The sequence below is a fragment of the Cavia porcellus genome, unplaced genomic scaffold (genome assembly GCF_034190915.1).
Source record: "Cavia porcellus strain 051 isolate PalLab524CR breed Dunkin Hartley unplaced genomic scaffold, mCavPor4.1 scaffold_8, whole genome shotgun sequence".
NCBI classification, from domain to species: Eukaryota; Metazoa; Chordata; class Mammalia; order Rodentia; family Caviidae; genus Cavia; species Cavia porcellus.
The window spans coordinates 67,595,394-67,610,598 of NW_026947491.1; the positions used below are offsets into that span (position 1 = coordinate 67,595,394).

The 15,205-nt window shown below is 38.5% G+C and overlaps 1 protein-coding gene across 1 annotated transcript; it reads left to right on the forward strand.

Annotated features, from left to right (window-relative positions):
- Window positions 1-298: 298 nt before the first annotated feature.
- On the forward strand, window positions 299-14,794 carry Glipr1 (GLI pathogenesis related 1). The gene is made up of 6 exons (XM_003475987.5): window positions 299-699; window positions 1,644-1,883; window positions 10,246-10,358; window positions 12,036-12,121; window positions 14,255-14,281; window positions 14,375-14,794. Exons 1-6 carry the CDS (start codon window positions 508-510, stop codon window positions 14,527-14,529), a joined length of 813 nt encoding a protein of 270 aa, XP_003476035.2. The 5' UTR covers window positions 299-507; the 3' UTR covers window positions 14,530-14,794.
- The last annotated feature ends 411 nt before the right edge of the window (window positions 14,795-15,205 follow it).

Sequence of the window (15,205 nt, forward strand, 5' to 3'; positions counted from 1 at the left end):
GCTCGGTGCTTTCCATTGTTTAGGAGTGACTCAGATAAGGAAAGACTACTATAGTTCCACAACTGTTTGCTTATATGTATTTAAAAGGGATTTAAAAAAATTTTGCCAGTCATTTATGGAAGCTAGAGATATGTTTTTATTTAAGGTTTATTAATCGCAATCTACATTATTTTTTAAAAAACTTGACTTATTTCTGGAGTCTTTAGAATTTTTTTCAAAATATTTTAACTCAAAAGAAAGTCTTGTGCAACCTCTTAAAAATCTATGTTGTAATAGGTGCTGTGTCACTGAGAACCACTGAAAAGACAGGGTTAAGACCGCAAAATGAGCTGCAAGCCATATATGGAGAAACCCATTTCTTAAAACCTGTGATGAACTCAGCTTCCCGTTCTTTCAAACTGAAGTCTGCTATGCTTTGTGAAGCTGCCAGCTGAAAACCAGGAGTGCAGACACAGACTCTGAACCCTGTGGGGCTGGATTCCAGCACCCACCCGCCACGGGGGCTCCATGCCAGAAACACTGAGCATGCGGGTCACTCTGGTTACCATGGCCTGGATGATTTCTTTTGTGTCTAGTTATTCATATACAGCAAATACTTTGCCAGATATCGAAAATGAAGATTTCATCCGAGACTGTGTTCGAATGCATAACAAGTTCCGATCAGAGGTGAACCCAAGAGCCACTAATATGCTATACATGGTAAGGAAAATATCAGCATTTATAGCAGAAGTTAATCTAAACAGCTCATGTGTATAATCTGTGGGGGTGAATCTGATAATCCTAAATGATATTTTTCCTTGTAATTAATGTGTCCAGTAAATTCACAATCTCTGATCAAAACATACCCACTTTCTTCCTTAATTCTTAGATAAGAAAGCCCCACAAATAAATTTTAGCACTTTTTTTTTGACACTTCTTTTCCTCTGGTCATGGGTAAACTATACTCTTTCTTTCTCTCTTGTTTTTTTCTGGGTTTTTGTTTTGTTTTGTCATGTTTTTTTTTTTTGGGGGGGTTTGTGTGTGTGTGTGTGTGTGTGTGTGTGTGTGTGTGTGTGTATGTGTGTGTGTATGATTTTTTCTTTGTGTGTATGTATGCTTTTTCTTCCCTGCTAGTATTTGCAAAGTTTCTGGTTTTCTTTTCCTTGTCTCTGTTGTTTGAGTGTTTGTCTTTGCTATTTGTTTGTCTGTTTGTTTTTGCCAGCAGAGAACAGACCATCTCAGATAAGCAGCCTGCCTTCTGGGAAACAGATGGGATTTGCTTCTGGGTTTGAATCCCAAACCAGTGGCTTTTGAACTGGTTTTTAATCTTTCTAAGTTTCTTAGGATGAGAGCTCTAGTGACTGAGAAATTACAAAAAATGTGAATCACAGTATATACTATCTTATATGCAATTGATCTTCAGTGAAATGTTCTATCTTCCTCACTTAGATTCTAAATTCCACAAAACTAGAGTCCCATATTTCTCTTTAGCCTTAGTTTATGCTTGAAAATGATTTAAACAGGACTCGTATGCAGTGGTTCTTTCTCTATTTTTGTTATTAAGCTTCATTTGCTATTGAAGTTCCGCTTGTTCACTTCTAGTTACGTTGTTGAGTAACTGATTCTATTCTTGACTTCTGTGTTTTTTAATATTTTCACTGCAGACTTGGGATCCAGCACTAGCCCAAATTGCAAAAGCATGGGCAAAAAATTGTGCGTTTGAACACAACCCACGTCTGAAGTCCAAGCTGCACCCTAAATTTAATTCACTGGGAGAAAATATCTGGACTGGTTCTTTAGTCCTGTTTTCAGTATCGTCAGCCATCTCAAGTTGGTACAATGAAATCAAAGACTATGACTTCAGTACCCGGAAATGTAGAAAAGTCTGTGGCCATTATACTCAGGTAAGTACTCGCCTGTATTTTTTTTTCTTTTTTTGAAGCTACCTTTTAAAGGTTGAGGAGAGAACTGCAAACTAAGGAAATACATAAGCTAGTGCACCTGAAAATGTGAATAAAAATAACAGTCTTACTTTAATAATAAATGGAGTTCCATGGTAGAATGCTTGCATGGCTTGTGTTGTAATCAGGGGATGCAAGCAGGACAATTACATACAGGACAGAGAATTTATAATATTATTTTATGATGGTCACCCAGAATTATGTACAAAGAAAGTGCGGGAAATCTGTCCCCAACACTAAAGATCTAGAAAATCCAGCTGAGGGCCTAGATGCCACAGCAATGTCCTGAGTGAGTCCAGTGAAGACCTAGAGTCCATGACAATACCTCCCACGAGTCCAACTGGTGTCCGAGAGCCCAAGACAATGACTCATACAAGTCTGTTTTATGGATCTGCCCTGGAAAGGCCCAAAGGTCAGCAGTGGAAGCCAGAAAGTCTACGCCAGCGGGGTAAAGGGGCTGTGCTAGCAGGTTGAGGGCTCTGTAGTGGAGCCAAAAAGTAATGCTCAAAATAAAGGCCCGGGCTCCCCTGAAAGGTGCCATAGTCATCCTCAGCGACAATTAGGTACTAAGCTCCTCTGACAATGAAAATAGTCAAGTACATATCAGGAAGCCAGTGTGATAAAAATCCTGAATATTAAACTGCACAGATCTCACCCTCTGGAGCCAGGAAACAGTGCTCAATGTAAAGACAAGAGCTCCTCCAAAATTAACCACAGCCACTCTCAGCAACAAGGTTCCAAGCTCCTCCAATGATAATGGCTGAATTCATATCAGGGAAGCCCTCATGGCAAGCTCCTCCAGGAGAAGCAACAGCTCCAAACAATACTTAGGAAAACCCACAATGCTATGCTCTTCCTCTCCAGGTCTCTTTTTTTATGCTTGCAACTTTCCTCAGGTGGGCCATCTATACTCAGCACCATGCTGATTTAATTCAGCTGATGTTAAGTTGACCACCAGTTTTTAATCCATAACCATATGTGCAAGGCTTTGGGTTTGATGCTCAACTCTAGAAAAGCAAAAGAGAAAAATAAATAAGAAAGACTCTAATACCAAAGGAAATATGGCTTGAAGAGTCTGGCCATATGGACAGAAGTATTATGTGAAGCCTATCGATCTAAACAGCACTAAGTGCTGGATCTTTTTAGATAATTTACATACATTATATTATGTTATAAGATCTTATAACATATCCAATATCTGAATGTGAACTCATCCTTATGATAGTGAGGAAACAACTTCTTAACCTCTCTGATCCATTTTTTCACTGGTGAATAATAGCACCTCCCTTGTAGGTTAACAGCAATAACTGAATGATGCCTTCAGTGGAGAGTGCTAAAACCCACAGTCATTCAAAAAGAACTTGCTATAGATACATCTTAGCAGACCCACGGATTCTCTGGACATCTTTCCCAGGAGGGTCCCTCTTCTAAGGGGGCAATAGAATATAATTATCTTTTAAAAGAGAAGAGTTTAGGATCAGTCAGCTTGAGCTCTAGTATCTATATGCAAAGCACTGAATTTTAGAAAATGAATTTTCTCATGTACTCCAGAGAGAGTTTATTAGTAAGCTCAGTTAATTTTGGGACATTTGCATCTGAAATCTCAGGCCCATATTCTAACATACAGAGAAAGGGAGAAAACCCAGCAGAGACTACCAAGCTTGTATAAAGCCAACGTGGCATGGAGCTTATTATGCCTGGATGCAGGCAGGCACGTGACCATGGGACCATCTGCTTGGAACAAAGAGAAATATGTCTCTTTTAGAGGGATGTAGAGAATCCAGAAAGATCCCATTGAACATCTATGGTCAAAGTTCTCGGCAATCTTACACTCAGTGAGCAATCTTTAAAGTGTCCCATGTAAATTTTTGGGTGTCTCCAGATGTCCCCAGGACCGGCAAAATACCTTGTCCTGTCTTATCTCCTTTCCTGTGCTTGTTGATGACAATTTCAGTACTGAGCCACGTTCCCTGCTGAGAGGTGAGTTTCCTGCAGGCAGTAGTACCTCTGCTGGCAAGCAGGTTGGGGCTGGGGGAGTCAGGGCCGATTCAAAGCTTACACATAGGACAAAAAGTTAAGTTTCCTCCTCATGTGTTGACCCTCTGTAATGATGGATGTGGCATGTCTTAACTTGTACATATAAGCATGGGCTAGGAGCCTGTTGTCAATGGACATCTCCTGACCTTTACATATTTGATGTTCAGAGCTCTTTGACATATATCTAAAGTACCAGAATCACTCACACACATTGTACACATTCTTCTGTAACTTGTTAGTTTTTCCTGGACTTATCATCCTCTTCCTTTTTTATTTAACAGATTCTCACTCATTGATTCTTTAAGAATCAATTCATGTGTCTCTTGCTATGTGAATCCTTGTACCTTCCACTGGCTGGAAAGTTGCACTGTTCTCTTTGCTCACATTGCTGACACTTTCTCTGGATTGCACCTACCAGGCACTGGGACACATCCATCTACACCAATGTCTTTCACTAATTAGGGCCACCTCCTAAAAACCAGGGACCATTGCCAGCCCTGTCTCTCCTTATCTATCTCGTTATTTTTCCTTATTCCTATTTCTCTGACATTGTATCCCAATAAAATGTCAGCCTCCATTTTCTAGAAATCTGGACAAGACTTGTACTAAGTAAACAGTGAACAACGTTTGGCCACTTCCATAAGATAGTTTTCAAACAATCATATTGGAAAAAGGGTCTGATAGCTGATAGCTCTGACAGACTCTGTGTTTATCCTTATAAGAAACCTTGCTGGGAAATTTGACTACTCAGCTGCCATTTTAAACTCATTCTGGAGCTGGGCATGGTGGCACACACTCAGGAAGCTGAGGCAAAAGGATTGTGAGTTTTAGACCAGCCTGGGCTACACAGTGAGTTCAAGGCCAGCCTGAACTACACAGCAAAACCCTGTATCAAAAAAACAAAAAGTCATGCTGGAAAGTTACATTAAAAGTTATTATAACCCCCCTCTAATCCTCATCTTCTGTGAAAAATGAACTATTTGTAAGTCTTGACCAGTGTCATCAGGTTGTACAAAATAAAAATAAATAAATAAATCCAACTAAGATGGTGGGGTATGCCTATAATCCCATCACTATGAAAAACTGAAGCAGGAAGATCTCAATTTCAAACCTAGCTTTAGTGAGACCCTCTTTCAAAATAATAAATAAAAATAGAAATCTGAGAACATAGCTCAATACAAAGGCTCAGAGTTAATCACCAGTGACACAGTAAATAAGTAAATAAATATTAAAAATTCAGATGAATTGCCTCATAAAATGTGTACTTCTTGACATGCTAATTAAACACTTTACCATCATTGAATAAAAAACTAATATTGGAGAAGAATTTAAGGGTAGTAATACGGAATATAAGCCAAATTACATATTTTGTTCCTACAGTTCAGCTTTCCTAAGTTTTGGGTACAGGGCCAGGGATTTAGCTCAGCAGCATAAGTGCCTGCCTGGCAATCGCAAGGTCATGAGTTCAATCCCTGGTATGACAAAAAAAAAAGAACTGTCAAAGTGTGGGTAACAGCTTCACATAAATATCTGGGCAAGGTGGCAGATTACCCAGGTGCTAGGACTTCCCACTATGTGGCACTATTCAGCTTATTCTTGGTATTTAAGAGGTTTTTATTTTAATGTAATACAAGTAGACATTAATAAAGGAAACATAAAAACAAAATTTAATAACAAAATAATTAAAGAATAACAATGGTTAGGATACTGTTGTAGCATGATTTTAAAAGAATGGCCAAAATATTCTCATTAGCAGAGTACAAACCATAGACAAAGAAAAACAAAAAGATTTTCAAAAGAAGGGCCATCATCAAGAAAATCAAATAACATTCTGGGAAGAATGTGGAGAAAAAAGAACTCTCCTACATTGTTGGTAGGAATGTAAACTAGTACAACCGCTATGGAAATCAGTGTGGAGATTTCTTATTTTTGTTTTTATCTCTGTAACCTATTTTCATCCCCACTCTCCTGAAATTGTTACTCTCCTGCTCTCACAAAGCCAATGTAAATGTGACGTGTTCCACTACTGAAGTGTTACAGTGTGTGACACCTGCCAGAGAAGCTGGTTTCTGATAATGAATGAGATCTGAGTACCAAAAGGGGGAAGCTGCTGAGATGCTGAGGAAAGGGATGCCCTCGTCCTCCCCTAGATACCCTGATTCAGTGCTTTCTTTACAAAGATAGAGTCACTCCTGGTTCTGAGGGCTTGTGAAAAAAGAAAATACTTTAAAGACATCCTGCTTGGAGAATGGACTGTCATCACAGTACCTATGGTCAGCCAGAATTATATGCTAATCTCATCTCTAAAAACAGAGAAAATCACATCTACTCTTAGAATAATGGGGATCAAACGTGATGCTGCATAAAAGTGCTCATTACTACAATTGAAACTAAGTTCTCAAAATTGGATAACTATTTATTTTTTACAATTATGGTCTTTGCTATGTGAAAGTTAAGACAAAACATATGACAGAAAACTGATAGAAAATAGTTTTCAAGAGCCGGGCGTGGTGGTTCACGCCTGTAATCCTAGCACTCGTGAGGCTGAGGTAGGAGGATCATTGCGAGTTCGAGACCAGCCTGGGCTACAAAGTGAGCTCAAGGCCAGTCTGAACTGCATAGTGAGACCCTGTCTCCAAAAGACAAAAAAAAAGAAAAAAGAAAATAGTTTTCAATGTTTTAAAGAGGAAGAAAATTAGTAGTAAGGTAATAAAACATTTCCTGAGCACTTTATTACTAGTTCATTACGAAGTTTAAAGTAAGCCTGTGGACTTAGTGCTGTCGGTACCCTCACTTAATAGACAAGGAAGCTAAGCCAGGGTCATTCAGTAAGTAGGCACAGCAGCAGCATGACCTCAGGTGTAGCACCAGACTTCAAAATTAACCCAGAACTTCCACCCTTGAGAAGCTTTTATTTATTTACTTATTCAAAAGGCTACATTTAAACTGATTCTATTTGTATGGCATTCTGGAAATGCCAAAACTACAGAGACAGAAAACAGCAGTGATTGCTGGGGTGCATGGGGGCCAATCACAAAGGGCCCCAGGTAACTTGGGGAAGGGGGACAGAAATATTTTGTATCTTTAATGGTTTAACAGTGTACCGTTGTATGCTTTTGTAAAGGTTTATAGAAAAGTACACTAAAAAGAATGAACTGTAGCTAATTATACACTCGAAACCCAACTTTAAAAACTGTTTTCGTTCAGGTCTTGACTGTTCCCCTAAAGGCCGCTGCATTGAACACTTGTTTCCAATCTCACGGTGTCACTAGGGGGCGGTGGAACCCTTAGGATCAGGGACCTACTGGGAGGAAGCTGGGTCAGGGGCGGGATGCCCTTGCAGGCGACATCAGGCCTTTTCCTGTCTCTTTTATGTCCCGGCTGCTCCAATGAAGCAGGTTGCTCCACCATGCGCTCCTGCCTCAGTACAGTCCCAAAGGAAACGGAGACAACTAACTCTGGTCTGAATCTAGAGCCATGAGCTAGAATCAGCCCTCTCTTTATGAGGAGTTTATTATAGGTATTTTTTTACAGTGATGGAAAGCTGGATCACCAACTAAAACATAAAATGATTACTAACATTAGAACACTTCTGAAGAAGTGTGTGGAAGATCTAAAGATTAAGGATACCCTGAGATACACCACTATGGGAGAAAGTGCTTCAAGGCCTAAAAAACATAAGATGAGACAAAGTGATAGCCCAAAATAGAAACGTTGACCACAGTTAGTATGCGGAAGAATCGAGTGGGAATTTGTTGAAATACAGACTCCAAGGACAAGTCCCAAAGCTGATTCCATAGGTCTGAGTTCAGAAAACTGCATTTTAAAGCAAAGCCTTACACTTTGAAATGTAGTGAATTGGGGCTAGGGATTTAGCTCAGCGGCATAAGCGCCTGCCTTGCAAGCAGGCAGTCGTGAGTTCGATCCCTGGTACTGATAAAAAGGAAAAAAGACCAAAAAAAGAAAAAAAGAAAAAAGAAATGTAGTGAATAAAAATCAAGAAACTTAATATCAAAATGACTGAAAAATAAAGGTTGAAGTACAAGGATCAATTAGTCCCTGCAAAGCTAGGCTCTCAGAATGACAAGGCCTGTGACACTTCGTTGCCTGTGTAGGTTGCAGATGCTGCAGGCGGAAATTCCTCAGGTTACACACAGTCTGAAGCAGCGAGCTAGGACTGTGCCTTGCCACAGGAGGACAGCGCCTCTCTTCCTGGGAGTTCAGGAACAGCCAGAACAGATGCTCCCCCAATGTCCAACCATAGGGAAGGCCGCCTGCAGAGAGGAGCTTTCCTTGCTGAGGCTCTTTGCCCACCAGCTCTCTAACCACTTTGCTACCTCAAAACCCACTTCCAAACCTTGGGGACGCTCGCACTCCATGCTCAGCTCCTATTTCTTCCTTCCTCTGCCCTCTCTCCCTAGGGAGCAAATTGTGTTTTTGAAGTAAACTTGATCTGTTCCTGCAGTGATACTAGCCAGTGTTTCAGTTCTATAAACAGATCTTCCCTATCTAGGGGTCACTCCAGGTATTGCTCTCTATTGGAAGACTTTTCACTTTCAAACCTGATCTGGGTTAACTGTACTTTCTTAGAGAAGGGTCTCATAACACATGTACCCTTAGAATCCTTCACCAAAGTAAAAAACAAAACAAAAACCCACTGTTATACAATGGCATTGTGATTGCTTTTGTCTACGTTTTATGAAGGCCACCTTCTGACTCTAGTTCATTCACCTTTGTATCCCCCAAACTGAAAACAACTCTTGCTTGTCATGATAGTCAAAAAATTAGGGGCTGGGGATTTAGCTCAGTGGCATAAGCACCTGCCTTGCAAGCAGGCAGTCGTGAGTTCCATCCCTGGTACCGATAAAAATGAAAAAGACAAAAAAAAAAAAATATGGTAAAAAACAGTAGCTTAAAATGTAATTTGGTATCACTGTTTAAAAAGTGAATTTAGTTGCTGGCTTGCCTCCAGCTATTAGATTTTTAAATGCTTTATTTATTTTATGACCCAAAAATTCTTGGTCAGAGATGAGATACAAAATTTGTGGGGGACCACTGCAAAAAGAAAGTGTAGAATACACACAAAAAGTAAGAAAAAAGTATACCAAAGGTGCTAAAATATGAAACAGCACTGATTTAAACCAAGTCTAAAGATCTTTTGAATACAGAAGCCCACTCTGCTTATGACATCCCCCCACATCCCCGATCACTACTTTTGCATTTGCCTTGTTAACTTGTTCCCAGGCGGTCTTTTTCTTAATCCAGGGCTTTCATTTACCTTTTTTTTTTTTGTCTCTGATTTTGCCTGTGGGATCTCATCTAGTGCTATATCTTACAGCTTTATATTTCCAGCCTAACCCTGTCCTCTCACCTGCACATGGCCAAGTCCAGCAGCCAGGCCAGTCTTCCCCAGAACATCTAACAGGCAGCTTAATTCACATATGTGAATAGAACCTTGTGCCCTTGCTCCTACCACTCTGTTCTCCATCTCAATAAATGGTATTTCATGGATCCCCAAACCCCACAGTCAAAACAAAAACAAATTCAGCTACCTCTATAAGCTGAGACTTGAATCTGATCAGCTCTCCAACACCCAAGTGTGAGACACCAGGCTTGCATTCTTGTACCACTGAAGTAGCTTTCAAAATCACCTTTCTCTTTCCTTGCTCTTCTCAGCCCGCTTATTTCATAGCTACCTCACAGATCTTTTAGGACATGAAAAGATATCCACAAGAATCTCCATTATCTGTTCCTCCACCTTTGACCTGACCCATCCTCCACCCAGTACATCCTGCCTCCACTTGTGCTCTGCATTCAACAAGCAAATTCCACCTCAGGCCCTTTGAACTGCACTATCTTCATTGTTCAAGTTTCCTCAACATTTATCCTCATTATTCACACCTCTGTTCAAGAAAGCCTCCTTGTCAGAGATGTTCCCCCACACCCATTAAATCAGCCCTTTATTGCATATCACTCAAGTTACCTGTTTTAGTTCTTCATCCTAGTAACTGTCAAAAGTTACATTTACTTCACTCACACACACACACATACACACACACACACACACACACACACACACACACACACACACACACAGGTATAATAGTAACTACAGATCTTCGTACCAGCAGAATTTTCGGCACTTAAAATTTACCTGGTAGAGAGTTCAATGACCTGAGTGAATATACCTGTTTATGAAGACCTAATCATACCCAAATATTCATCATTTCTCATTTCTGTATTTAAAGTTCTTTTTTTGGCTTTACAGGTTGTTTGGGCCGATAGTTACAAGGTTGGCTGTGCAGTTCAATTTTGCCCTAGAGTTACTGGCTTTCAGGGTCTTACCAATGGAGCACATTTTATATGTGACTATGCACCAGGGTAAGTTCCTAAATTAACCTCTCTCTAAAAACAGTAAGACATTTACAAGTGTGGAGGCACATGCCTGTAATCTCAGCATTTGGGGGTACTGAGGCAAGAGAATCACCATGAATTTGAGGCCAGCCTGGGTTCCCCAGGGAGTTCAAGGCTAGCCTGAATTGCATACTGAGACCATCTCCAAACAAACAAAAAAACTTCAACCATGATTTCAGTAATTGTAAAAACAATGAATACTTTATATAATGCTTACAATGTGATGAGTACTGTTCTAAGCACTTCATATATAACTTTATCTGCATAAAAGTCCATGAAATGAAAAGGTGCACCTGCATCTTCTTTGACAGGTAAGAAGACTGTGGCACAAACATGGCATCCTGCCACTCACGCACTTAATGAATGCCATAGCTGTGCTTCACCTGGTTGTCTGGCATGAGTTTATGCTCTTCATAGTAACACATGGTTGAAGAATTCACACTGATCCATACGTTTTGATGTATGATGGACAGCGTTAGGCATACATCATCAGTTAATTCTATTTCCCTATCAGTCCTAGAATACTTCTACATAGAGTATAGGAATTTTAGTAATAACTATCACTTTAACAGTGCTTATAACTATAAATATATTTGGATTGCATTTGCTGTTATGGATACCTCAAAATATACTTTATGTTCATTATTACTTTGAAATTATTAAAGCCCATGCTAGATCTCATTTAATACCTAATAGAGAAGTACATATTACTCCATTGCAGTCTTTTTTCAGCTTGACGCCTGTTTTAATTTGATCGGCTTCTTTTATAATCCTGTGTCTTTTATGCATTTAAAAAACAACTATTCAGAGTTCATGTGCTCCACCAAATTGCCAAAGGACGCCAAGAGCTGCATTCTAAAACCAGAATTCCAAATCTCAGCTTCACTGAAATAAATGTACAGCTTCTCATTACTACTTTGAAAATACTCATGTGGATATAAAATGTTTAGATATTACTTTCTAATCAGTGACCTGGGCAAATTATTTACACTTTGCCTGAACCTCCTGATACATAAATAACAGTACCATCCCTCCTCGGGCTGTGAAAATTATTTCATTCAAGGATGCTTAAAATAGTGCTTAGCTCACTGGGCATCCACTATTATCTACTAATCATATTACATCTTTGATGTGAAAATAAATCACACATCAAAATTTCTCCCATATCATTGTTTTCTTTTCGAAATCATTATCCTATGCCTATCCAAATACTCTAATAAAAACTATAGCGATTTAGACTAGACAATAAGTAAGGATCATGACAGTTCTTCTAAGAGGAAGTTTTTTAGATGCAGTAATCAGGCCCAGAGGACCACACCCTTGGTGGGAGACAAATCTAGGCTTCTCTGAATCTGTTGTGTGAACCGTGATGTTTGGCAAGTTACTAACCTTTTAAATCTTCCCATTACTACGAAAGCGTTGTCATAAGTAAATGAGATGATGTAGAGTAAGACAGGTTAACAGACACAGGCATATAAAGTGAACCCTAGAAGTATTAGCATTCCCTTTCTACTTATTTTACCAGCCCTCTAAATCTCTGGACTTTAACCTTATTATTGTCCTGAATATGGTCAAAGACTCATGGTAAATTGCAACTGAAAAAAGAAATACATCTCTACTAATGGAGAGTCTTTTGCTTTACAGAGGCAATTACCCAACTTGGCCTTATAAAAAAGGAGTCACCTGCAGTGCCTGCTCCACTAATGACACGTGTTTGGACAATCTCTGTGGTAAGCAAAAGTCTACAATAAAATGCGATTGAAACTTAGCATAGAATTACAAGTAAAACTATTTGTTTTATTCTAATAGCAATTTCCAAGGAAGGTGGCATCAAGGAGCAAACCAAGTTTATCATTCTAGAAATTAACATGTTTAAGAGAAGTATTCTTTTTAATAAGAGTATCTTTTAAGATATCCATTATTTTTCCATGGTATGAGGGGGAATCTTTAAGTTACCACATTTACGCAAATCCTGTGTGACTTCAGTGTTCACATCTGTAACAAACTCAGCTCCTCGGAGCAGCAGAGCTAAGATACTTAGAACAGACAGTAGGCTGAGCTTCCCTGTGCAAAAATCCTGCTTGGTAGAAAGTCCCTTTCAGGCCTAAAACTATCAAATTCTACTAAATCACCGTCCTTTCTTCCCAGTCTGCAAACACTGAATTCTTAGCATTACTCCACGAATAGAAGCAGTTTTTAGACTGGCTATCTGAGCCATCATTTCTCTCCCAGTCTAACCATTATTTACTTTACTCACATAAATCTAAGACAACTCTTAACAGAAAACCACAATGCAACTAATTTCTTCTCAGAGAATTGTTCTTTTATGCTGCTTTTAACATTACAAATATATAAATATATATATGTATTCATGAAATTTTTTCCTTCCTAAATTAGGAGTATATCACAGGAGTTAAAACTAGCTATTACCACCAATATACCAACTTCTACTTCAATGTCGTTCCACCACTGTGACTTTAGCAACCTTACAATAAAATGCGCATGACAGTACCATCTCAGAGAAATGGTAAAATAACCACGCTTTCCCTCTGCCATCTAGATAATTAATGCCATCACTATAATAAGAAAAAACTAATCCTGAGGTGTTAGCTTTTGATCTTTGAAGCTGAGCGTGAACAAGTCTCTGAACTTCTGGGGTTTAAAACTATAGTCTTGATGAAAACTCTTGGCTCAAAATGAAAGCACGTATTTATAAAATATAAAATTCATCACCCACTTACTTTATGACTTACCATACTCTGATTGATCCTATTTATTTTCTATTCAAAAAGAACTTGATTTATGTAATTGGCTTATTTAAAGCATTCCATTTTTTGCAGAGTGATAGGATTTATGATTTGCAACTTTATAACTATCCCATCTTTTATTATGAAGTATAAGGGTAGAAGATAAAAGCACTTATTTAATGGATCCCATCACTAATTATAGATGCATTGGAGTAAAAAACTTCTTTATGTTTTTCACAATTCCATTTTTAGTTCAGTAAACACAAGATTTATAAACCATGCTGGGCAGCCAGGCCTGGTGGTGGTCTCCTATAATCCCAGCACTTGGGAGGCTGAGGCAGGCATATCACTGCAAGGTCAAAACCAGCACGAGCTAAAAAGTGAGCCCAAGGCCAGCCTGAACTGCATAGCGAGACCCTCTCTCAAAAAGACAAAAATTTAAAAAAAATAAATAAATAAAGTATGCTGGGCACACTGGTGGTATGAGATTTCAACTGGTGCATATATATACTTCTATAATATATTGAACACCTTTGGAGATACAAAAGTCAAAAAGAGTTACAGTAACAACTTTATATTAATCCAGCACAAACTCGAATCCGTTATGAAATCAGGAATGCTCAGTGTCAGAGAGCCACATGGTTGTATTATAAACATTAAATACCAACTGATACAGAAAAAGTATCTGCTTAATGAAAGTATCAAGAAAACTAACAGCCATCAGGAATTTACTTCTTCCTAATTTTCTGAAAGTCAAAATGTAAAACTTCAGTGAAAGGAGAGGCATAAACGTGACTTTTGATAAGCCAAAAGCCCTACCGATAACCTAATAGCATGGATGAAGAGAAGCTATTTTTTTACCACTGACTCACCATAAATACTATTATTCTTGGCAAAGAATTTATTTTCTTCTAATATTTGTATTTTTAGATATTGTTTTAATTTTAAATTTAATGTTAAATGTAGTATCTGCAAGTTATACTGAGTTCAAGACCAACCTGAACTGCAGTGAGACCATGTCTCAGTGACCAAAAGTTAATGATCATGAAGATTTACTGGTTTTTTAAAAATAAAAATCTGACCTATATATAAACATTATTTTCCTTAATTTTACAGTTAATCCACAGCGAGACAATGTCACACGTATGTATATGAATTTCACACTACTTAAATGCTATTGGATTATGTTACACTATGAGAAACAATGCCTAACGGAATGCTCTGTTTATTTCACAGGTTACTACTCTACTGTGTTTCCAAACTGGCCCCTATATTCACGTAACAGATACACATCTCTCTTCCTTATTGTTAATCCACCAATTATACTACTGTCTGTTATAATTACCCTTTGGGTAAAGCATAAATACCCTAATTTAGTTCTTTTGGAATAATATAATAGAGAAATTTATGTCCAAGATTGAAATTTTTTTGCATTTTTGCATGAAATGCATGTTACTAGGAAAAATTCAAAGGACAAGAATTTGAAAACATTTAATTATGTTCTGTTGTTACAGGCATTCTAAAAACAGAACCTTAGGCAATGAAGGCTTCAAAAAAAACAGTAACCTTTGGTGTACTTCTAATTTCCATTTTAAAATGTGTCAGAACACAATATGTTGCAATAAAGTGTCACTCAAAAACTGTTCAACTTCCTAATACAGGACAGCTCATCTTTCCTTTCCACTTTTCTATGAAGCAGCATTGTCTTTAGGTTGCCATGATGTTCAGTAAGTGAACCAGCTTGTTTTACCTTCCCAGACAGAAAGCTGGTATACATCAGTGGTAGTGAACCTAGGGCACACATGCCCTAGCAGGCTTTGTATCACTGAAAGCTCTGAAAGGCTTTAGCCATCACGGATACAGGTGACTCTAACTCTGTTGTCCTTCGAAAATTAGAAATTTCTTAGATTTCGCTAGTTTAGCTTCAATTCTTGGGTGCCTAATTTTTTTCTGCTCTCTTGCAATTTGATACTTTACTCCTGACCACTTACCTAAACTGAGAACAGAATTATAACCAAGAGATTTCAGTGGCCTGGTCAGCTTATGAGCTGTTTAACCTTGTAATGA